Source organism: Chelonoidis abingdonii, chromosome 7, assembly GCF_003597395.2.
Source record: "Chelonoidis abingdonii isolate Lonesome George chromosome 7, CheloAbing_2.0, whole genome shotgun sequence".
NCBI lineage: Eukaryota > Metazoa > Chordata > Testudines > Testudinidae > Chelonoidis > Chelonoidis abingdonii.
In genome coordinates, this window is record NC_133775.1 from 35,275,328 (window position 1) to 35,300,971 (window position 25,644).

Here is a 25,644-nt window from a genome sequence, read left to right on the forward strand (position 1 = left end):
AACTTGAGCAAGGGGCTAAAGAGGGGCATGGAGAAAACAGAACAGGAAAGGGTAGACAGGGAATAGAAAGCAAAAGTAAGGGAGCCAGGGGAAGCAGGAGAGCTGTGACTGGGAGCTAATGGGAGATTATGGAAGAAATGAGTGAGAAAGGAGAAAGGCAGAGGCACAAAAAAACATGGAGAGAGATTTAGAGCCTGATCCAAAAACCATTGAAGTCAGTTGAAAGACTTGCATTGACTTCCATGGGCTGTAGATCAGGCCCTAGAGGGCGAAAGAGAACAGGACACAGGGGAAAGAGCCATGAAAGGAAAGACTGTCACATGGGGAAAGAGGGAGGACAAAAACCAATCAGTGGGTTTCAAATTGGTTTTGTCTAAACAGAAAGTTTGGTAACAAAATATTATATAGACTCAAATGTGAGGGTGGGCTGAGGACTCCTCATTGTTTTTGGGAGGTGGACAGTGGAGTCTAGGGTCCCTGCCACATGTACAGAGGAGAGGATAACAATAGAACCACGTAAATCCAATGTGGGCCCTTTTTTGAGTATATATGAGTATTTCTGAGACAAGGTTTTTGATACATGTTTGTTGGTGTTTTAATGCCATATAATTTGTCATCAAATTGTTTCCTACAATTCCAAATAAATCATAAATAGGCTTCCTTCTTCGAGTTTTGGTTTTGTTTGTCTAAGAACCTTCTAAAACACAGAAGATTGCACTTGACATGTCACAATTTTCTGGGGGGAGGATGCCTACTACATTTATGTTTTTATTGCCTTCCCAAAGCATCCTCACTTTTGTTTGCCTAGCTACAAGCCTGAGCAATTCTAAGACATGCTCACTGCTAATATTGCCACATAACTCAAGAAACAAACAGTATAAATGCCAGAAAAAGAAAAGCAGGGAGACTTTGGGCTTGTCTACACTACAGGAAATATACTGTCACCACTATGGTGTCATAGCTATGTTGACATAACCACACAGTATAGAACAGCAGTTCTCAACTTGTAGCCCATACGCCACATGCAGCCCAATTAGCACACAGCTGCAGCCCAGCTGTGTGCTAAAAGAATGTAAAATTTGCCACTCCGGTCTGAAAGGGGGTGGGGCAGGCTGAGGAGGAGACAGCCTCTGGCAGCCTGCTGGAGTGCTACTGCCAGAAGGGCACTGGTGAGTGCCGTAGTGGAGAAGGGTGTGGGAGAATGGGTCTCTGGGCAGGTTTGTGAGGAGGGGGAGCACTCTGGGCAGTGAGGGGGTGGGGGTGCCCTCCCCTCTAGGAGGGGCCTTGGCAGGGAGTGCTGGACATGGGGGACTGTGGAGGAGTTTTTTTGTTTGTTTTTTTGCGGGGCGTGGGGGCGGGGGGCTGTGGTTCTCAACCTGCGACCCACGTAACACCTTGTGGGCCCTGAGAACCACTGGTATAGACACAGCCTACACCAACAGAAGGGTTTTTTCCATCAGTGTAAGACCACCACCTCCCAAAGCAAGGGTAGCTAGGCTGACTGAGGCATTCTTCTGTTGACCTAGTTGCATCACTGGGTGTTATGACAGCATCACTACATTGCCCAGAGGTGTGGATTTTTCACACCCCTGAGCATTGTAGCTATATCAACCTAACACTAAGTATAGCTCAGACCTTCAAAAATATATAAAAGAACAAAATTGCTCAAATGACACTGGAATCTCTTATCAATGTCTACAGTTTTACAAGGGGCAAGACCCACAACCACCACTGGGGCTTACACACAGAAATCCTTGCCATATTGATGGATGAGTAGAACTCATCATCTTCATGTGGCTATCTTTCTGGAAAATACTGATACTACCCTCCTTTTAAAACTAGGCTAATAGAAGAAGGAAACCTTTTGCAATTATAAGCAAAACTAGACAACTCTGGCTGGAAGCTGATCTCTGGCCTGGTGATACAGACCACAACCACTAGGTCAATTAGGCAAAATAAAAATAACCAACATAAGAAAAAATACCTTTTAAAGGTGACGTACAGAGGAGGGGGAAAAGGTGGGGGCTTGTGTACTTCTGTGTTTTTTTATGATATGTATAAAGAAGGCCTACATTTTGTAAAGGTTCTTTTTCTGCTTGTTTCTTACATTAGAAATTCAGGTCTTGTCCACTCTGGAAGATTCTACAGTTATTGAGAATTAGTGAAAGGTAACATCACATGATTCAAGACAGTGAAAGGAGTTTTTGAGAGAGGAAGAGATTTTTAGTAAAACAGTTAAATTTGTTTTGGTTACATCTATTTAACTTCACTGCCTAATTAACACTTTTGGAAAAGGAAATCTTTGTTAAAATATTTGATATACCTACCACCTCAACTAAGGTTCACAATAAACATCCTTTAAGATATCCAGAAGGTCCTCCAGCAAAACCAACAAAGACCAGACTAGATATTTCTGATATTTCTAAGGTTAAAAAAAGGTGAAAATAAACCTTTCAAATGGACACATACACTTCCTCTTCTGACCCATAAAAAAAGAGTAAAAAGAGCACACTCCCAATTAGAAGTAGTCATCTTAGGTCACCTTTAAAGCTAATTAAAGAAGATATTCACAGGGTACATCTATACAGCAATTAAAGACCAACAGGTGACACAGGCTCATAGGGCTGTGTAGACGTTTGGGCTCAGGTTGGAGCTTGAGCTCTTGGACCCTGGCAGAGGGGAGGCTCCCAGAGCTCGGGCTCCAGCCTGAGCCTGAACATCTACACAGAACCTTCACAGTCCTGCAGCCTGAGCCCAAGCCAGCTGATCCAGGCCAGAAACAGATATTTAATTGCTATGTACGCATATCCACAAGAGACTTAGCCAGTGGCTCCTAACCAAAATCCACCAGATTTCCCCAGAAATTCCCATGTATTTCAGAGAAAACTGAACCCATTGTGACAAATTCTTAGTTGGTTTAAACTGATGTAGCTCAATCAGCTCTAATTACATCAGCTAAGAATCTGAGTCTAGAATTGAACAGAAACCACCATCAGGAAAAAGAAGACGACAATAGATAAATCTGTAGTCAATGTACTAGATTCTGATGTACTACTCAGAAGTGAAATGCTAACATTTAAGTATACTACCTTTTTATAGCCTACCAGATAGAGCTGTTTGAAGTTTGCCTGTGTTGGTTTACTGGGTTTCACTGCAATGTTTTTCAACACTTTTGATCACTGTGAGTTCTCAGCTCTTGAACTTCAGGTTTCAGCGAACCCAAAGAACTCGCAGAAAATTAGGTCAGAAATGCTGAGTTTTGCCTGGTGTCAACATGAAACCACAATTCAGCCCAAATTCACTTAAACTGAGTTCAGAGCCACCCTAGAAACTGACGTAAGAGGCTTCAAAATCTTTTCACATAGCCAAGCTGACTTTTGAACTGGTGATGAAACAAGAAAGCAGATAAGATTTGGACGGTCTGAGGGTTCACTGCAACATATTACGTAGTCCAGATAGCAATCCTTAACTAGCACGCTCATCATTGCAGGTCATGAGAGACAAGATTATGGCGAGGGTGCAGGACTTGGAGTCAGGAGAACTGGGTTATAGGTGTAGCTCTGTGTCACCTTGTAAGAAGTCATTTAACCTTCCTACACTTCCATTTACTACTCTGAAGTACCTACCTCACTGAAGTGTTGTGAAGATTTGCCCTTTATAGCACTTTATAAGAGTATCAGATGGAAGATGCTAGGGAAGTACTAATATTTTCCTCACAGCACAGGGGAACATTTCTTGCTGCTCTGACTGGACCAATTCTGCTACTGTTTCATGAATGTATAAAAATATGCCCCAGAATTAAATCAGTTTTAGGATGTGAACTGGTCTCTGCTGATAGATTTAACTGTCCTGCAAATTTCCAGGCAGTGTAATTTATAGATGAATAACTCAGGGTTTTTTAAAATTGTCATGTTTTTATGAATAAGAACTAGCCAATGAGTATAGATTTCCTTCACAACATGGTTGGGTGCTAAGTAATGGGGCTAGTGACTTGACATTATTACATATGCTAAGAATACTCTGGTATGAGTCATTATATTCCTTTCCTGCTAGTTTTATTCCATTTTCAGAGAAAGCTGAAGGCTTTTGACTAGCAAATGTTCAGCGAGAGATGTCATTATAATAGGATGCAGGAAGAGATTTATGTATAGACTTTCAGAGTCTTACATATAGGGGTTTCAATGGGAGTTTTGCCTTCTTGAGGACCATTGGGTCTGGCACTAGATCTGACGCTGATGCTCTGTCAGCTGCACTGACTGCCTTCAGTTCACATAGTTCATGTCAAGATCTTAAGTCATAAAATAATACAGAATCAACCTAATTAAGGGATGGCTAACTGCCCTACTTCCTGTCACAGCAGTCGAGAATAGGAAACAAGGTCTGTGTGACTTTTATAATACTTGTCCCGTGATACATCTGTGCCATCCTAGTGCTTATTTGGTACTGTGCCTTTAAAGGGAAATTGCCAACACCCTTTAATGATGAGCTATTGAAGAGAAAAAGGGCCTGAACTGGTCGAGTGCTGTGCTTCCTCAGCTCTCACCAAAGTCCATGGGAGCTGAGGGCACTCAGCACCTCACACAAATGGGCCTTAGGTAAAGAAGCAGCTAGAAAGTTTAGGAAGAAATTCTCTTTGTGGTCAGTGTGACAGATATTATGAACATCTGGAAGATCCAATGATTATTGCATCAATGCTATAAAGATTATAAGTATAGATGCCTTCACGGAGGGAGCTAAACAGTATCCCGCAGAACTAAAATCACTGGAGATACTTAAGGCAAACCCCCAGGCAGGTAGCATGTCTGGATAAGTCAGACTCCCTAGGGGAAAAGGCATAGAGTAGTTTGATCTGGTTTAAGAGGGGGTCAAACAAAAAACACTCTGTATAAAAGCGACCATCCTGACTGAGGAAGAGAGGTCACTCTCACACAATCAAAGAACTGACTTGACACTATGACCAAGAGGGCCAGATCATGTGGAAAGGTCCTGAAGTACTTTGTTCCTATCAGGGTCTCCATGTGGAAAATGGATGACTCCTTGGTAAGCTAATTCCTGTAAATTATCTGTTTATTGTTTTTAATGTATGTTTTCTCTGTAGTGCTTTGTTTTGAATAAGTAAAACTTTGCTTTATGAAGGCTGGCTGGTCACTGGTTAACCCTGTCCTTGGTCCTGAGAGAGCAAGACTGCAGGGGCTGAGCTAAAGTCAGACTTGCTGATGTGATCAGAGTGCTTTGAAGGAGGAACTGCAGCCTAAATTCCTGGTCTAGGAGGAGAGTCCCTGAACTCTGCCCCAAGAAAGGTGACAGCTAGAGACCTGAGATGTCAGTACCGTACCGTGCTGTTGAGAAGGCCACAAAGGAGTCAGAGGTGCAGTTACCTAAGGAACTGTGACCGGCAGATTCTCTCAAAACTGCCTGCTGCAGGTTTTAATGCACGTTCTTCAGGGTTAGCCTGTACTGGATACTGTTGGAAACTGGATAAGATGAAGCACTGGCCTGGTCTTGTATGAGAATTCCTGTGTTTCAAAAGATGTAAGAGGGAGTTAGAGAGTTTCCCACAGAAACTAAAATCACTGGAGGTAATTAAATGTAGGAAAGATTAATCACCAACTTATCATTAACATTTCCCAGTTTGTTAGTCCAGGCTAGACTAGGAAACTCATCAGCTGCTGACACAGGTTGGCAACAATGGCGTCCCCCTAAGCCAGTGCTGAAAGCTGTTTAAGTGCTAGTGTAGATTGGACAAAACCTTTCCCAATACCACTTCAGAAGTGTGAATGGGAATCCAGATCTTTTAACCGTGCATCCCTACCATTGTATTAACAGATTTGTTGGGGCTTTTTGGTAACACACACACATTAGAAGAGAAGGAAGACACTGTGGTTTGGGGAGAGCGTTGCATGAAAGGGAGCCCTGGGCCATGTTTAAAGAAAATAAATTCTATTCCCTTTTGTCTCTATTCCTCTGTTTCATTCCACTCTATTTCTCTCATTATAGTGGCAACAGTGTTAATGAAAGTGGAAAATGAAGTAATGGAAGTCCCCATATCTCTGAAGAGAAATCAGTTTTATTTGCATATCTATCAACTTCCCCATCCCCCCCCCCCAAAGAGAAGTCATGAACCAAAGAAGGGGAGCAAAGATGACATTATGGGATGGTTTTCAAACCTCCCACAGCTCGAGAGGGGAAGAGCAGGTGGAAGTGTCTTCACAGTGCCCTTCTTTACAGCAACAGTAGTTTTGGGACAGTGGCCCCTGCTACATGGAAACGAATGGTTTTTCCAATCTCTGTGTGACATCTCAAATGAAAGTCATGAAGTAGCAGTCTCAGTGTGAGACACATGCTGAAGATGTTTTTTATTCACCTTCTGAGTGACATAGAGCTCTAGGATAAATAGGGAGCCAGACAGAAACAGTAAGAATAAACAAAGTTTGAACTTTCAAAGGACTGGGTTGTAGTTTTAAGCTCAGCTGCTTTTGGGATCTGAGACTGCCCGAGGGCTCATGTGGCACATAAAAGCCAGACCTGTATGTTTATAATTTTGTAATTGCGTCTACATTTTTGAGCTCCTCATTTAAAACTGGGAAAAGGTGGGAGAAAACTTTCCAATCCTTGAACTTGTGAAGGAAAGCAGAAAGACAAAGACCACACAGGTGTTGATGTTATCCCTAACTGTTATGCTAAAGGAAGTGTTCAAAGCAGCCTCCGTCTATTGGCAAATGTACCAGAATACTTTGGCTCCAGTCTGGAATCTGCAAAGCAGATAGTGAAAGGCGAAAGATTTATACGAACTGAATTACTACTGAACTGAAAGGTCTGGCTGTGATTCCAAGGATTTTAAGGAAAGCAGAAGAGACACAGTGGGCAAAAGCTGATCTGTTTGAGAGTGACTTATGTTCAACAGCAGGACCAAGTAGGCTCTTTTGTTAATCACTTTGGCTCTCTGATAACTCTTTGCTAAAGAATAAGGTACCTCTTTATATATGGTTATTTACTAGCCTAGTTGAGGATGGATTTTTAAAAAAATAGCTGCACTATATCTACATTGCTTGTCTCACTACAGTATGGTCTATATACAGTGTGGAAGATTATAGTGCTGGAACATGTGACTGCTAGAGATTGTTTTCTAGGGGATGAAGCCCTTTTGTGCTTGCAGGTACCTAGAATTAACACATGAGTAGCAAGTACTTTATTGCTCTCCCATCACCCTTCTTAATAGCACAAATCTTAGGCCTGCCCTGCCTTGCACCATGAATGAAGGAGCAGAAGATCAGAAAGATCAGAAAGAAAAAACAGTGCACTTAACTTGACACCACTGCAAAAGGAAAAGAAATTCAACAGTAGCACATAGTTACTTATAAATAAATTTATAAGTAAAAACAGCTTTCCAAACCTGAAACAGGAAGACAGGGTATGTTAATTGCACATCAGCTTGTTGATCTCCTTTTATAGTGAATGGTAATAAACTAGATGATGCTTGTATTTGTTTAAATACAGCAACATTGGCCTTTGTTTTTTTAAACCACACAGACTAGGCTAATGGATCCATAAAAGATCTAAACATAGATCCCATTAAAACGGCAAACTCTTTCTCTCCATCTCTCATTCTCTCTAGGAAAATGTATATAAACAAACTAAAAATATCAAGACATATTACACAGCCAGTCTCTCAAAGATAAAGATTTAAATATTCCCTTTTTGGGCAAGAAAATATTTTGATAAAATCGTATTTTATTTCTACAAAATTCCTCAGATATAAATTAAGTAAGTTTAAGCCACAAACTGTTGTTAATCAGAATTCAGCTAAACTGGAATTGCATTGAAAAATGAAGTGCTAACTTTTTGGAATTCTGCAAAAGAAATTCTCTTTCTACTTTTTGATACTGGTCACTTTATTTTCCATTCTTATGGCTACTGTCCAATTTCATCTATATACAAATAGCACAGTGTTTAGGTTCATGACAATTAAGGTACCAATGAATTCTTAAGTTAATAGCTTTTAATGCTAGTAAAACCTAAAAGGTATTTCTTAGTTATCTCAAATCAGAAATTTACATTTAATATTTACATTCCCCTTTCTATAGTGACATTCCCATCACACTTCAGGACCTGTTTACAATACAGTAGCCCTCCCCAACACAACTGAAGCACGGTTTGGTCTCAAGGCTGGCCCACAACATTTTGGCACCTGAGGTGGGGAGCTCAAATGACACCTCCATACCCCCTCGCTTGGGCCAAAACTTTGAAAGGTTCTCAATTATGCCTTCTTCCTGTTCTACTCCTCTCATGGTACTGCTCTGCTACTTACCCCAGTAATGAAGAACTAATAACTTAAAATGCTTTGTTAAAAATTTTTAAGTAAACACTTAATTTTCAAATGCCTGAATAGCAAGTGTAACTTTTCTTGTATGCATAGTAACACTGGCATTTTTATCTGTTTTGAATAATCAAAGTGGTGTTTTCCATGCCTTCTTGGTTGCAAAGATTTGAACTGCTTCCTGAAGGTTCCACAGTCTGGCTCAGCATGTCTCTATTGAGATTGGGTGACCAGATGTCTCGATTTTATCAGGACTGTCCGATATTTGCTTGTTTGTCATGTGTCCCAACTGATGCTCAGTCAAGACACTGGACAACAAAACAATTTTTCCCTTTGCTCTGGCGCACAGCGGAGCCTGGAGAGGCTCTCGCCCAATCCCCGCTCTCACTCTGTCCCCTCCTTCCCCCATTGGATCCTCCCCAAATCCCGCCACCTGCCCTGCCCCCTCATTGCCCCATTGGATCCCGAGCTGGGCCTGGGAGAGACGCCCCTGTGCAGCAGCCTGGGCACATGGGCCATGGCCCGGCCGGGGATGGGAGCGCTGCAGTGCAGCGCGGAGGCTGCTCCAGCCCTGCAGCCCACAGGGCAGCGCAGTGGGTCTGGGGGCAGCACGGAGCGAGCAGGGCCCAGGTGGGCAGCACAGCCCGGGGGCGTGGGCCGCCCGCCGGAGACACGCAGCAGAGAGGGGCTGCGTGGGGCTGTGCAGACTTGTCCCAGGTGGGGTACCCCAGCTGGCTCCTTGCCCCTGTCTGCCGGCCAGGATCCCCCAAACCGATAAACTTCCCTGCCACTGCTGGGGAGCCCAGTGCCTCTCCTGCTCAGGCTGTGCTCCAGGAGGAATTAATCTGCATGAGTGTAGGAATTGACTATCAGGGCTGTCTACACTACTCTGTTAGGTTGACATAAGGCAGCTTATGTTGACCTAATTATGTCAGTGTCTACACTACAGCCTTCCTCCTGCTGATGTAAGTGCCGTACTACATTGACATAACAACTTCACCTCCATGAGAGGTGTAAGGCTTATGTTAGTATAGTTAGGGCAACACAGTAACTATGTAGACACTGCCTCCCTTACATTGGCTGTTGCCTGTCTTGTCAATTTCACTGGTACCCATTCCCCTAGAGAACTGGGTGGCTGGACCCCACACCCAGCTGGGAACTGTGGGCAAGAAGCCTGGCAACTTCCTCCCACTGGGAACTGGGGCGAGAAGCCCTCGTGGTTTTACACACACACACACACTCTTCCTCTCTCTTCCCCCTCCCCCAGCTGGGAGCCACCCTAAAAAAGCCCTGGCAGCACTCATGCCCCTACTCCCAGCTGGGAAGGGGGCAACTGTGTTAGTTTCACAACTTGGTGAGTCATGAAATTGACAAGGCTGCATGGTTCCTGGCAGGGAGTGGGTGGGGTTGCGGGTGGAGGTGGAGGTGGGGGGTTGGGCTGACAAGCCAGAATGGGATGGGGGGGAAGCACCAGGTGGCTTCCCTTGTTCCTGGTGGTGAACAGGGAAGGGAGGGTAGGGGCAGCCCGCTGAAACCCCAAGAGCCTTTGGGGCAGTCGGGCTCCTGGCAGGGAGCTGCTAGTGGAGCTGAGAGACCAGGTTCTCAGGTCCCCACACTGCCCTTAGGTCAATGGAAGTGCTCCTGGTGGAATGCACACCACCGACCCAAGGAAGGTAGTGTGGACATGCACCACCGCAGTGATTACTGCAGGGGCTATAAGTCAACCTAAAATAGGTCAACCTACATTTCTAGAGTAGACATACCCTATGTTGGCTCTAGGCCCACTATGGACTCTCCAAGGTGAGGGTTGCCCTGGCATGGGGGAGATTTCATTGGTTTTTGGCTTCTTTGCACTGCCTGAACAGCAAAAAAAAAGAGCCAGACTGCAGCAGAGAATATGGCCACATGTAGACAGAACCAAAGAGCATATTGAAAGGATCTTAGTTACTGATTCAAAATATATGATGCCTCATTCTAATTTCATCTAGGTTGGATTAAATACTCATAGGAAACAAGTTTCAAAGTAGCTTCCGTGTTAGTCTGTATCAGCAAAAAGAATAGGAGTACTTGTGGCACCTCAGAGACTAACAAATGTATTTGAGCATAAGCTTTCGTGGGCTAAAACCCACTTCATCGGATGCATAGAATGGAACACACAGACATAAGGATATTTATACATACAGAGAACATGAAAAGGTGGAAGTACCCATACAAACTATAAGAGGCTAATTAATTAAGAGAAGCTATTATCAGCAGGGGAGAAACAGTAAGTCAAATACTTCTGGAAGGCAGAATCAGGAAGCACACAAATGGCAGACATGTTTTTGTATTTAACAACAGAGTTCGCAGAGGTGTGGAAAAAACCTCCACCTGTGCATTTAACCAGACCTTTTTAGAGATGAAAAAAAATCACCATGAAGACATACCTGTGTATCTTCAATAACACCTAACATCTTCTGAGAGTGTTTGCAAGTTAAAATAACTTCTGCCTTGTACTCCACAGAAAACTCCTGAACAACAAGTTTAGTGCTAATCTGGGTTGTTTTAAAAATTCAGATTAAGACAGAGTGAAAAAGTATCTTTTACTAATGCAGTGGTATAATTTTTGCTGAGAAATGCACATTTATTTAAGAGTGGAAAGTAAAGAAAACACTAATGCTTCAGTGTCTGACTTCAGTACAGTTCAGTGCTGAAAAACAAGTGTTTTCAGTGTAAATGATTAGGTACTCTTGCTCCTAGACACAGCACTTTGTCAAAGATAGACACAAAACAAAAACACTTCATAATAGGCTGGAGACTAGATAACAGCCATTAGTCACTGTTGTGAAAACAAAACAGTTTGCAGTCACGTTTAACTGAGAGAACTGATCTGTTTTACAGTGTTCCCAGAGTTTTTTTTAACATAATGGACCATCTCTGGGATAAGTCTATTGGGTAACAGTAACTCATGGGATAAAATTTGGCCCCGCTCTGAAATTAATAAATATTTTAGTTACACACAATTGTTCATTAGCTAAAAAGAGAAACAGGGGGAAAATTCTTTATTTTCCAGAACAATGAACCACTGACATTTTCATTAGAATTTAGCTCAGGACACTCCAGCACTTCATTACCAAACCAGCCAAATGATACAGCTTTCAGGGTAATAGAATGATATGTCTAGATGACATAAAATATATGTTGTAATTCAGGAATAAAATTCTTGGTTCAAATTCATCTCTGCTGTGATTCTATTGAAGCCACTGGAGTTACACTGCGGATGAATTTAGCCCTACACATTTGAAGCTATACAGTCTCAAGAGGAATATTGTTGCTGTGAAGTCAGAAAAACAACACTGTGTAGAAAGACTATTTGCAAACTGTTATGTCATTAAGGGCTTCATTGCCTGAGTCTTTATTTTTCATATTTTCCTTATCTCCAAGGACTCTGCTAACAGTAAATGTTTTATTTTTTAAAGTTCTTATCCACATTCTTCAGAAATGTTTTTGTGTTTGTTGATCCTTCATTGGCACTGAAGTTACAGATACAAACATTTTCATTTGTTTGGTACGATTCTTGTGAGATAAACCTCCTTTCCTTGTTTTATGTGCTCACCTAAGAGTTTGCAATTAAGGAACAGTGATGGTTATTTTATTGGATTTTTGGCAGATCTGTTGAGTTGGTTGAACTGATATAAAATGTCTATAAACCAATTCAGTGGGTGGCTGAAAAGCTTAGCAGCACCTTTGATTATACATTTATTTTCTAGTGTGAATAACCACCCATTCACCCACTACAGTATGTAAGGAAGGCAACAAGATTGCGGTCTTCACAAGTAAATGAAAGTGGGTTCCACTCAAAACATCTCCTATTCTCATTGCAATAATCAAGTTTTGTAGTTTCCTGTTATAGTCACAATGTAGATTACAAGAATGAGGTACCGAGTTTACATTTTAATGACTTGTATACTCTGATTTATGGAAGTTAAACTACCTTACTTGACCTCTTCAGAATTATGTAAGTTTTTCTATAATTGATTTTAAAAAAATCAGAAAAAATTATATGGTTGCTTGAGCATACAGTTGTTTTTCCAACCCTGACACAAAGAATATCAGTTCCAAACACAGAAGATTAGCATATGTCAACATTTATGAATAGTATCACTACACATGGTTCTAGTCCCAACCATGTCTTCTCATCTCATCTGAAATGAATGAAAGGCAGGAACATTATCAGAGTAAAATGTTGGCTTCTGTGCAGTCTGTGCCAGCCTTTGCCCAGGATACTTTATAATTATTGGGCAGACTACATCATAACTAGACCTTGTTATCTAGAGTAATATTTCTTGAAAGATCCTCTTCAATGTATCAAGAGTAAATAGTATAATTGTACTGAGTTCTCACTCAGAGGAGAACATTTTGAAGAGTTGCCATACTCGAACAGTTGTAATGAGCCCCTCTGAGCAGAACTTTGGTGCTTCATTGCGAAACAGACTTGTATCATAATAAAAAAAAAAGAAGGTATTTTAATTAAATCCTAACAGTTCAGGACAAGGACCCATATAGAAAAGGAGGGAGGAAAGTGCCTCTGTTGTCCATTTTTCCTTTAGACCAAACACTCCCTTCTCACTTCCTCTTTTCTCGTAAGAATTAAGTAATTTAAGCAGAACAGTGCTTCATCTTGGCTTTTTGGTTACAGTCTTTCCAAATGAGGAAAAGGGATTCATCAGCCTTTTGGCAATCATACTATCTGCTAAAATTATGATTTGTTCTTAGGATTAAGACTGAGTGCTAGAAAGTGACACTTATATGGAGACCTCTACTGACAAACACCAAAATGAGAATGGGTTAATGATCCTTGTCTTCTCTCCCAAGTATCCCACAAGTAACTAAACCATCAGCCATTCTTGTTACAGTCTGAATACTGTAATCTTGTGGGCCTCATCACAAAGTTGTATGCTAGGCTGGATCCACACACCATGATTGGAAAGTAACATTAATCCGTTTTCCAAACCTCTAGGAAACACCATGGCAGACTTCTTACCTCTTTTTCTTTCTGCCTCCTGAAGCAGCAGGATATTGGCAAGGATGTGTGTTCGGTGGATTTGGTTCTCAATTCCCATTTTCCTAAGATCAACTTCTGTCAAATGTAGTAAGTCCTGTAGCAAACCCCAGAGAAAGAGAATATGCTGTAGAGAGATATTACTCCATTGTAAATTAAATTCTCCTTGAGCCATTTTGGTGCCTTCTGTTACTGTGGGCTAAACAACAGCAGGTTTAGGAAAATATTTATACATTATGTGAAGTCCCTTTTCAATGATAAATCCTTTCACTGAAGAAGGAAGGATTCCACACTGTCATTAAAACTAGTTAACCAGTCTTAAAGACATTAGGCTAATTATACGATTATAACAACATATGATGTAGCAGCACTTGGGCCAATGTAACTTTACGTAGATTAAAAAATGTTTTTCTTAAAAAAGCCAGAGTTGCGATGAACAAAATGTGCATTTTTCTCAACACACACTGAATGGTGAAGATTTTTCACATTTAATTTGGGATCCATGCTGATGGATATTTTTAACAATAAAAAAGGATTTCTTTTCATTTATTACATTTTCAGAAACGGAAAATACCCACAAGCTAAGACTCTTAGAAGAAAAAAAGTTAACATACTATTTTCACGTACATTAATGAAGGGAGATACAGTTCAAACTTGATTGGGGGGACATGAAAAATTATGGACAGTAAATATTTTGGATAATGAAGAGACTACTTAATGTAATTAACAGTCACCAGGGGACATGACCCCATTTTGAATGACATGAGTTCTGAATAACTGAGGTTGAACAGTTATCTTATCCCATCTCCCCAGTCTCTGCAAAATCAGAATTAATTTATCAAAATAGGCTGCTGAATAACTCAGGGAATTATTTACGAAGGTTTAGAATGCTTCAATTTTACATAAACGTCTTTAAAAGAAGGGGGCGGGGAATCAGCATTGTAGTTTGGAGGAATGCCTTTAGGTCACATATGTTTCCTTTCCCCTTTGTTATTTTGTCTTTTGTCTGTGGAGCATAACAAGGTAATTCTTTGGAATTTGCTCCACTTTAGTGTTGGCAGGTGGGACTCATAACATTCCAATCTATTGTGGTATCTTTTATGAAGTTGGGCATCTCAACTCTCGGATCATAGAAGACAGATTGCATCGTTACAGTTACTTTAAATGCACTGCCAAGACCACCAGCAAAGAATTTATTTTTTAAGTAGAGCCACAAACTAGCAAATCTTTATTCTTTTAAATAAAATCATAGTACCTGAGAGACACTACTGGATTTAGAGCACCCACTTTTATTCTCTGAACCCCCATTTCAGATGCCAGTAACAAAACAGTTCCATAAAGCTGTAGAAGGAAGACTGCACTATTTCTCATTTGAAAGTGTGAAATCAAATGTGAGCATTTCCCAGATGTTGATGCATTAAATGATGTCAACAGAAGGGGCAGGACTTTCTGATCATGAAACTATTATGCTTATTTCCCCTCCACACCCGTCCCCCTCCCCCGCACACTCTTACCAAAAGGAGAAAATACTAAAGGTGAAGTCACAGAGAAGTGGGAAAGGTTTTAAAACTAGTGCTAACACCGGCACAGGATCCCTCTCCTCCTTCCACCCTCCCTCCCCCCCAAAAAATCAAAACCAAAAAACTCAGTCTGGTCTTCTGCCTTTCCAGCCTTTATCAAACATAAAAGAACGGCAACTGGTGTTTACAGCTCTGGTTCTAGACAACGTACACTGGTGGTAATACAGTGGGGGCTTTTACTGGCAGATTTCTGAAGCAGTGTTAGAGAAATTTTTATGACAGCAAAAAATGATACACAGATGCCATGATTGTAGAAGGGAGAATAATCTCCTACCTCCAAGTTTTCCTGCTTTATTTGAGACTCCCACACAACACTTTATGTTCCTCTCTAAGAACCAGTTAAAGTACAGGATTGGGAATCAAGAAACCTATGATCTACCCCCAGCTCTGCCACTTGACCCATTCTGTAGCTATGGAGACTTTACCCCTCTCTGCCTCAATTTTCTCATTTGTAAAATGAGAATGATGATACCCTCTGCTGTAAAGATAAAAAGGCCCATATAAATAGTAAGTATTATTAAAAATACTAACTCTAGATAGTAGATAACATAGGTAATAACTAAGCCATCTGACAACTTAAACCCCAGTTCAGCAAGGTAAGTAAGCACATGTCTAGGTAAGCACACGAGTAGTTCCATTGACTTCAATGGGACATAAGTCAGGCACTTTGAATCAGTCTATAGTATTTAGCTCAGAAACTGGGGAAAGAGCATAAAGATGGCCATGAAGTGGAACCTCCAGAAACTGTAAAACAGTAAGTGGAAAAGTGACTGGAGGTTCTAACTTAGAAAAATCCATTGTATTCAGAGTGACGCACTAAACCTATTATTAAGATTTGAGCAGCAGCTGATTTCTCCCCCAGACAGGCTTTAGGCCTATTAAAACTAAAAGAGTAATTTTGCTGTATGTTTCTTTCAGTTTGTTGTCCTGTCAACTCAGCCCTTCCAGGGTTCTATATTGGGATCTTTTGTGTTACAAAGATAGCATGAATCACATAGCAACATGTTTCAACTTACTACTGCATTTTACTGACTGACTGACTGGGGACCTAGGTTAGCATAGAAAATGAGTCTTTTTATTAACTTTCACAGACTCTAAATTATCTTTGAAATCCTATTATCTTTATCCTGCTTGGATTATCAGATTACCCCAACATCTAAGTACACTGGTGGACAGGCAGCACAGCTGTGACATGAAAACCACTTTTAATTAAAACCCTATTGTCTGTCTCTGTATAAAATTTGCTTGGGGGGAATGACTGGTGAATAACTGTAATTCACTTACAAATGAATCCCGGAATGTCTTCAGTTGATGAAAATACTTTTAACAATAATATTTATTCTATTTATTTTTTTACTTTGTGAGATATAATTGAAATATTTAGTGATAACAATAACAGTTCAAAGCAATGTACAACTGTTGATAAACATGCATGCTGAGTGCAGTGCAGAATATTAGAGGTAAAGGATATTATTTTTTTCTGGGAGGTGGGAGTAAGAATTTACTCATACATGCCAACAATGCAGACAAAAAACTCAGGATGGTGACAGAAGGGTGATTCCAGTTCTGACTTTCATACATCAGTTTATAGAGGTAGGACTTTCTCAGAATTCTTGCAGAACTTCTAGAGATATTGCTGAGATCCCCAAGATGACTGATATGCGGGGCCAGGATTCCTTCTGGAATTGCTAATTCAGCACAGTGAGGAAGAGACACAGCAGAGGTTACCTGTAATTTCAAAAGGCTACCTCCTTCCGCTCACTATGTGAGTGGAAAGATGTCATAGAAATTTTTTTCTGTACATGCAGCAGGGCAGGATCCCTTTCTAGGACTCAAGAGTACTGGGAGAGGGGGCCTGTAAATTTGCCATCCTGCATACCATGACCCCAAGAGGAAGTGGTCTGCCAGAAAGATGAGGTGGACGTCCAGTCCTCCAGCCAGCTAACATGTATGCTGTGGTCAACAGCACCTGCTAACCTGGCATGCACCTGGCTCCTGTTTAGAGCAGCAGCAATGCATGCCCAACAGAGTCGTAGGTTGGCTAGCATGATTCCTGTAAAGAATGATGCATCTGTCAGTGCTTCTTTTTCTGGCTCAAATTTTTACAGTGAAGGGTTTGGACTGAAGTGTTTAAAATGGGTTAATAGTTATATAATAGTTAGTACTTTGCACAGCTACATAGCCCTCCATATTACATACAATTAATTAATCCTCACAACATCGCTATGTTGTAGGTGTTATACACATTTTACAGATGAATAAACTAAGAGAAGCTATGGTTACAACTACAGTACTAGTGAGGGGTGTGATTCCCCTGTTCACACACACATACTTGCCCTAGCTCTCAACCCCCCCTGAAACTAGTGGGTACATACGCAACAAGACTAAGCCATACCTCTGCTGCTGCTTCCCACGCTACACTGCTATTTCTACTTGCACTAGCTCACTAAGAGCTAGTGCGAGTATGTGTACACAAGCAGGGGAATCACACCCTGAAGTGAAGATGTAGCCTAAACGACTTGTCCGAGGTGACACAGCGAGTCAGTGACAGAGTGAGGAACGGAATATAGGAGTCGTTGTTCCCAATCCTCTGCTCTAGTCACTGTATACAATCATGCTGTCGTTAAACAGAATCACAACCAACACTGGAATCATGTGGGCTACTGCATGATGTCTCAAATTTTACTGTTCCTATTTGATATTTATCTACTTTCAAATGGTAACAAATTGCTCTCATGATAGTTACCAAACTAATATTGATAAATGTGGTCAGGGTGAAAGTGGGCTGGTACAGTGTACTGGTAAAAAGCCAGTACTGGCCCGTACGCAGCCCACGTTAAAGCACTGCCACGGCTTTAATGTTGCTGCCCCTTCCCTGTTGGTAGGGCAAAAGGAGCAATGACGTTAAAGTGCTGGTAACCTATCTAGCTTGAGACTAATTGTGTTGAGTGGATTGAACCACTTGAGACTTCTATGGGAATTTTCCTGAAAAAGAGAGTTTCTTACCTCTACACCATTGTATTGTTTATCAAAGATGATGCAGTATTCTGGAAGACCCATCTTGGTTAGCCAGTTAGAAATGGATAGATGCTTCATAATCTGTTACTCTCCTCACCTCACAATGCCTTTGACTCTGCAGAACAAAACAAACAAAAATCTTTAGCTAATGCTAATAATGTTCAGCATCAGTGGAATTCCAACAGAGCACTTAAAATAGCCACTTTAATAGCAAATGAGCTCCTCTGATTAATGTTATCACCATTAATGCCAAAGATATGAAGAATGATCTGGTCATTGTTTTAGAGCTCCTGTTAATTACGTATTAAGGTTGGTTATGTAAAATTAAGATTGAAGGATAGATCCTCAGCTGGTGTAAATTAAAGTGAATGGAACTATGATAATTTATGCCATCTGAAGATCTGCCCACATGTCTATATGTAATTTGTTGTTTCATTTGTAACCTTGATGTTAATGGGTATGTCAAAGGTTCTGTGTTTCTTTTAGCCTTCTCAGAAGGTGAATGACACACAGGCCTACAATATAATCATATAATCAGCAAAAAATGCTCAGTCCTTGTATTTATAGAAGACATTCCTCAATACCTTTGTCCAGCAACCATGCCTTAGTTCCTCCTTCATGTTGAATAAACTGAGTCATGAAATGTATGAGAGGGAGACAAGAGTGAATGGGATTGTAACTTGTGTGCGAATGTGGAGGAAGTGAAGGGGCCTGTGTGATTTGTAGGGTACAAAGAATGAATATGATCCTGTGGTGTGTGTGTGTTTGTCATAGATTGACAGACAACCTGGTCACTGAGTTACAGAGTATCCCATAACCAGGAGACAGAAGCTACTCATTTGGCTCCATCAGGATGCTGGCAGCTTTGAATTTGAGCCCTCTGTCAACGAGACCTCCCAGAGCACTTTTTTCACCAATTTCTGTTTTTCTGTTGCTGAGACTCTGTTTTGTTTTCATCTACAAGATCTGAAAGCCCACTATTGGGCCCACCTCCAGTTAATTGATGGATTGGTGTATTGATTAATTTCTAAGGCCTGGTCTACACTATGTGTTTAAACCAAATTTAGCAGTGTTAAACCGATTTAACCCTGCACCCATCCACACAATGAGGCCCTTTATATTGATATAAAGGGCTCTTTAAAAACCGATTTCTGTACTCCTCCCGATGAGAGGAGTAGCGCTGAAATCGATATTGCCATGTCAGATTAGAGTTAGTGTGGCCGCAAATCGACGGTATTGGCCTCCGGGGCGGTATCCCACAAGTGCACCATTGTGACCGCTCTGGAAAGCAATCTGAACTCAGATGCACTGGCCAGGTAGACAGGAAAAGTCCCGCGAACTTTTTGAATTTCATTTCTGTTTGCCCAGCGTGGAGCTGTGATCAGCACGGGTGGCGACGCAGTCCAAATCCAAAAAGGCTCCAGCATGGACCATACGGGAGATACTGCATCTGATAGCAGTATGGGAGACAAATCTGTTCTATCAGACAACTCGTTACAGAAGACAAAATGACAAAGCATTGAAAAAATCTCAGGATATGATAGACAGAGGCGCAGCACAGTGCTGTTGACAAGCATAACGGAAAGCCAAAGAATCAAATGGATGCTCATTGAAGGAGGGAGAGAGGGAGGGGGTACTGAGGACTCCAGCTGTCCCACAGTCCCCCGCAGTCTCCGAAAAGCATTTGCATTCTTGCTGAGCTCCCATGCCTGAAAGGGTCCAAACATTTCCCTAGGTGTTTCAGGGAAATATGTCATCAATTTACACCCTCCCCCCAAGAACAGGGGGAAAAAGTGTTTCTCACCTTTTTTCAATGTCACCCTATGTGTACTGCATGCTGCTGGTAGACGGGGTGCTGCAGCACTGAACACCAGAATCCCCTTCCCGGTGGAAGATGGTACAATATGACTGCTATCCATCATCATCATCAGCCCGTGAGTGCTCTGGCTGGGCCTCGGTGAGGTCGGCCGGGGCAGCTGGGTAAAAATGAGAATGACTCCTGGTCATCCTGGCAGATGGTACAGAACGGCTGGTAACTGTCTTCATCATAGCAACTGGAGCTGAGCTCTATCAGTCCCCCCCTTTCATGTCTAAAGAAAAGATCTGTACTTCCTGGACTATCATAGCAGCGGGAGGCTGGGGCTCCTCTCTCCACCACCCTATTAATGTCCTGCCTGGACTATCATAGCAGCTGGAGGCTGCCTCTGTGGTAATCTAGCCTCCAGTCCCAGACCTGGACTTTAGAGTCCACAATCGGACCTGTCCAAACCTGGAACTTTTGCGTCCAAAATCTGGGGGCTTACCTGAAACTCCCCCAAGGCTCACTACCAGCTTGGATATTTTGCTGCACCAGGATCCGGAATTATAGGCTGGATCCTCCCCTTTTCCTCTGGTGTCCCAACCCTTTGGGGAACCCCCAAGACCAGAGCCCTGGGTCTCTTTCTCCCTCCTCTCGCCAGCTTCCCCCCCTTCCTGGGTTAGCCGGTGTCAATGCTAACGCTCACTCCTTGAATACAACCGGAGAAGCAATCTAGCTTCCCCGAGGCTAGGTATTTACCTAGTCAAGCTCACACAAGAAATTCCCCCTCCCTTTGTCCTATAGCCTTTCCCGCCCTGGACAATAGGAAGGCGAGAACAGAGAGTTTGGGCTTTCCCTCCCCCTCTGCCTCACTAGGAAAAGAAACTTCCACAAGTTTTAAAAGAAAAGTTTATATAAAAAAAAGGAAATATAAAACAATAATCTTGCATTAAGAAACTCAATACAGGCTCTTGCTTATAAGAAAATATGAAGAAACAGTCTGATTTAAAAGATAGCCCGATTAAAACCAGTCCAACCAATCCACATACATGTAAATACAACCCAAAGCTCCTCATAGCCGAATTGCTTGGGGTTCTTTGTACTCACAGATGTGTAGGAGACACTTGGAGATAAGATGCAGGTAGAGAAAGCTTGTTAACTCACAGCCGAGAAAAACACAAAAGACACAGAGCCATCAACATCTATTCGTACAACACAAAGCTCCTCATAGCCGAATTGCTTTGGGGTCCTTTGTACTCATAGACTTTTGGTAAATATTTGAAATAAGAAGGAGTTAGGAGGAAACCTTGTTTACTCACAGCCGAGAAAACAAAAAAGGACCCCGAGTATACAAATTCCCGCCCTGGACTTAAACAATCCAGTTCTCTGATTGGTCCTCTGGTCAGGTGTTTGGTTACCCTTTCCAGGTAAAAGAAACTTAACCTTACCTTACTATCTATTTATGACAGCCTCCGCCGTCATTTTGTCTCACTAAAAATCAGTTTCTTATTCCTGCATTCTCATATTACTTCATCACACAAATAGGGGGCACTGCCACGGTAGCCCAGGAGGGTTGGGAGGAGGGAAGCAATGGGTGGGGTTGTTGCAGGGCACCCTAGAATGGCATGCAGCTCATCATTTCTGCGGAATCTCTGGGGCTCTGACACGGAGTGGCTGTGCTGTCTGGTTTTCTAGTACACTTGCCCCATATTCTAGCAGGACTGACTCTATTTTTAGATAAAACATAAAGAAGGGAATGACCTGGGGAGTCATTCCCATTTTTGTCCATGCGGCCCCGCCGACCTCAGCAAGGCCAGCAAGGAGCACCCATGACAGCAGCAGATGGTACAGTACAACTGATAACCATCATCTCATCGCCAGTTTCAATGGCATGGCAGAGCGGTGCAATAGGGATGGTAACCGTCTCCGCTACCTTGCAAAGGCAAATGAATGCTACTGTGTAGCACTGCAGTACCGGTGTCTGTCAGCAGCATCCAGGACACATACGGTGACAGTGACAAAAGGCAAAATGGTTCCATGGTTGCCATGCTATGGTGTCTGCCAGGGCAATCCAGGGAAAAAGGGCACAAATGATTGTCTGCCATTGCTTTCACAGAGGAAGGATTGAGTGATGACATTTACCCAGAATCACCGCAACACTGTTTTTTGCATTGGGATCTCAACCCAGAATTCCCATGGGCAGGGGAGACTGCAGGAACTATGGGATAGCTACGGGATAGCTAACCACAGTGCAACGCTCCGGAAATTGACGCTAGCCTCGGTACATGGATGCACACCGCTGAATTAATGTGCTTAGTGTGGCCGCGTGCACGCGACTTTATACAATCTGTTTTACAAAAGCAGTTTATGTAAAATCGGAATAATCCACTGGTGTAGCCATACCCTTAGACTACAGTGGCTGATAAGGATTGATCTCCTAACCAGCAGCACCACCAGGAAGATTACCACCAATATTATTAGAATGAGAGACTTGAGGAGCACACAAAAAACAATTGTAATTTATCGCAAGTTCCTTCATTAACAAATCCACTAAGCAGATAAACAATCCCACAACAGCAGATAGAGAGTACAAAGTGTTTAGCCCTATGACAGGCATTACTCACATTTCCTGCTTGGAAATCAGGGCCTGTCAGTCACTATCTTGCTCATCATCATCACCATCAATAGCTGTCATCTTGGAATCTCCCATGGCACACAGGCCAAGTTATACCTCTGATGAGTTATACTGACGCCTATACGGGGTAGTGCCTATTCATGAAGCTTTCAACCACTTTTCCTTAACTATATTTCTACATCCAACCCAGTAGCAGCTTACTGTATGAGCTGACAGGGCCTGTGCCCAGGGGCTCCGGCCAATTTGGGGGACTCGCAGAAGAGCCAGCCCTCTGGCCCCACCCCGGCTGCTTCTTCTCCTACCACCCTGCCCCTCAGCCGTGCTCCTCTCTTCCCCTTGAGGCCTTGCTCCCAGCCAGGCTGGAAGACGGATGGACAGAGTGTGAGTGAGTATATTTCCCCCGCCCTTTCCCGTGTGAAGCCAGCCAGAGGCCCCAATCCCTTGGCCCCCTGCGCTGAGCCAGCCCAAGCCACTTGCCCAAGCCCCCTTCTTCCCTATGTAGAACTGGCTTGAGCCCCGCTGCTCACCCTCCCCCCAGCCTCTTTTTGTCAAAACTGGGCATTTGTACTATCTGATCTTGCCAATTGGTGGTCAGTTCGCAAGAGCAAATGGGACAAAATGCCCAGTTTTGACAAAAAAGTTGGGACGTCCAAGTCCAAAACAGGATGTATGGTTACCCTGGTCAGGGGTCCCTGAATTTGTTTGGTTGTTCCCCCCAGTTACCTGGTCCACAGGAGCTGGGGCTAGAGCTGGGAATGGGAGTCAGGGTTGCGGTGGGGCCAGGGTTGATGTCAGGGACTGGGACTGGGGCTGGAACCAGGAGTGGGATCAGGAACAGAGCCATGGCTGGGGCTGGGGCTGGGACTGGGGTCAGAGCAGGGTTTTGTGGTGCTCCCTTCTCACCCCCCGTGGTGGCTGACCCAGGCCTCCCCATTTGTTCCTCTATGCTCCCCTAGGGGGCACTCTCCACAGTTTGGGGACCACTGTCCTAGGCTGGGTAAAAGCCACGCAGGGAGCCGGAGCAGCTGCGGGCAGCCCAAGACCCTCCACCTGCCATGGACAGGGGACCAGGGTGCCCAAGAGCAGGGCACTGCCCAGGGCAGATGGAGGGTCCAGACCTCCTCACAGTGGCCCGGGCTCCCTGGGCAGCTCTTACCACAGCCCCTGCTTCCAGCCAGGCCAGTGGGCAGGGCCTTGTGGGAAGGGGAGGAGCAGGGGGCAGGGCCCATGGCAAGGGGGATGTTGGGGGCCCCAAAGTTCTTTGCGCCCAGGGTCCCAATAAATCTTAATCCACCTCTGACCACACTAAAGCAGGGGTACCCCATTTTTTACAGGCTAATTTGTTAGTTCCCCTTATATTCATTAATATTTATGTCACTCAGTCACCGTAACAACTAGTGATTAGCACACTGCTGACACCTTGTGTCTGCAAAAAGCCCCAGAATACTCTAATCAGCTTTAACTGGTACATTGCAATATATATTTCCTAAATATCAGAACATCTATTACTGTTAGGGTTGCCAACTTTCTGACTGGAAAGAACCAAACACGCTAGTCTTCCCCCACCCCATCTCTTCCCCAAGCCCTGCCTCACCCCTTCTCTGAGGCCCCTCTCCGTGCTCACTCCATCCATCACTCGCTCTCCCCCACCCTCACTCACTTTCACCGGGTTGGGGCAGGAGGTTGGAGTGCAGGAGCGGGGAAAGGCTCTGGCTGGGGTTGCGGGCTCTGAGGTAGTGCCAGGGATAAGGGTTTGAGGTGCAGGAGGGGGCTTCAGGCCGGGGGGTGGGGCTAAAGGGTCTGGAGTGTGAGAAGGGGCTCCGGCCTGGGGCAGGGGTATGAGAGAGTGAGAGGGCATCAGTTGAGGGTGCGGGCTCTGGGGTGAGGCTGGGGATGAAGGATTTGGGGTGCAGGAGGGGGCTCTGGGTTGGGGCCGAGGGGTTTGGAGTGTGAGAAGGGCCTCAGGACTGGGGCAGGGCTAGGGCTGTGGGAGGTGGGTGGAGTATAGACTCTGGGCAGTGCTTACCTCAGGTGGCACCCAGAAGCAACCAGCAAGTCCCTCCGGCTCCTAGGCACAGGGACGGCCAGGGGGCTCTATGTTCTGCCCCTGTCTGCAGGAGCTGCCCCCGCAGCTCCCACTGGCCGCAGTTCCTAGCCAACTGGAGCTGCAGTGCTGGTGCTCCAGGTGGCACCTGTGGGCGGGGGTATGGGCAGCATGTGGAGCCCTTCTGGTTGCCCCTGCACCTAGGAACCGAAGAGACATAGCAGCTGTTTCTGGGAGCCGCGTGGAGCCGGTTGCTGTGGCCAACCAGACTTTTAGCCGCCAGCTGACCAGAGCCAACAGGGTCCCTTTTCAACCAGGTATTCCAGTCAAAAAACAGATGCCTGGTAACCCTAATTACTGTAACTGTTTCATCTTGTAATATAGGGTCACTGATCAGTTAGCTGCTCATGTCAGCCTATCTTTAGGCTTGATGCCTTGTTTTGTTAAGTTAAATATTTTACAGGCCTCAGGTCAGAAGGCCCTGTGTTATAACATTAATTAATATTTATATTTCACTTCTATAGCACAAATATACCCAATATCTTTTATCCTTGGCTACAATGGCTCACAAACTATGCCACTCCACTTTACCCATTCTGGATGATTGTGGATGGCACTAGGAAAAGACTATACACTTCCTTTTTTGAAGGTGAAGTAAGAGCATACCTTCCCCCACCTGGCAAACATGGAGGCATTCCGTCTGCCTCAACTCTCAGCAGGTAGCCTCCACCTGTTATCACCAGTGCACTGCAACTTGCTGTACCACGGCCTCAGACTGTACAAAGACAGTGGTTTTGAATCTTGTCAGAAGAGCCCTTGCTAGTAGTTTGTGGGCAGATGGCTAGTCACATAGTGCTGGCTCTCCTTGTTTCCAGCAGCTCCATTGCATTAAATAGATAGAAATAAATTAAATACTCTCCTAATATCATTGTTCCATGGAACAAACTGCTGTATTTGACAGAGTTATGGACCTGTGAATAGGAGGACACACATTCACAAGGCAATTTCTATTAGAAGGTGGAGCACACAATGAATACGTTTGAAAACCTCTAATCTAAACCAATGACTTGAAGCCTGAAAGTTTCAGGACTTCTCCAAAATATATGAGCACTAAGACCAGAAGAAGGACATGTTAACGTTCAAACATGCCACAGTCTAAGTCTCAAATGTATGTGTTATCTTTTAAAATATTTTTCCTTTCTTGTCCACTG

At 43.5% G+C, this 25,644-nt stretch overlaps 1 protein-coding gene across 1 annotated transcript in view; it reads right to left on the reverse strand.

Annotated features, from left to right (window-relative positions):
• Window positions 1-20,005, reverse strand: part of BCAR3 (BCAR3 adaptor protein, NSP family member) — a 131,405-nt gene extending 111,400 nt beyond the window's left edge. The window contains exons 1-3 of the mRNA XM_032773027.2: window positions 19,761-20,005; window positions 17,945-18,071; window positions 13,341-13,455 (exon numbers count right to left, since the gene is read on the reverse strand). Of these exons, the coding sequence (XP_032628918.1) occupies window positions 13,341-13,455; window positions 17,945-18,034 (205 nt within the window). The 5' untranslated portion in view covers window positions 18,035-18,071; window positions 19,761-20,005. The remainder of the gene's footprint in view (window positions 1-13,340; window positions 13,456-17,944; window positions 18,072-19,760) is intronic.
• Between the last annotated feature and the right edge of the window lie 5,639 nt (window positions 20,006-25,644).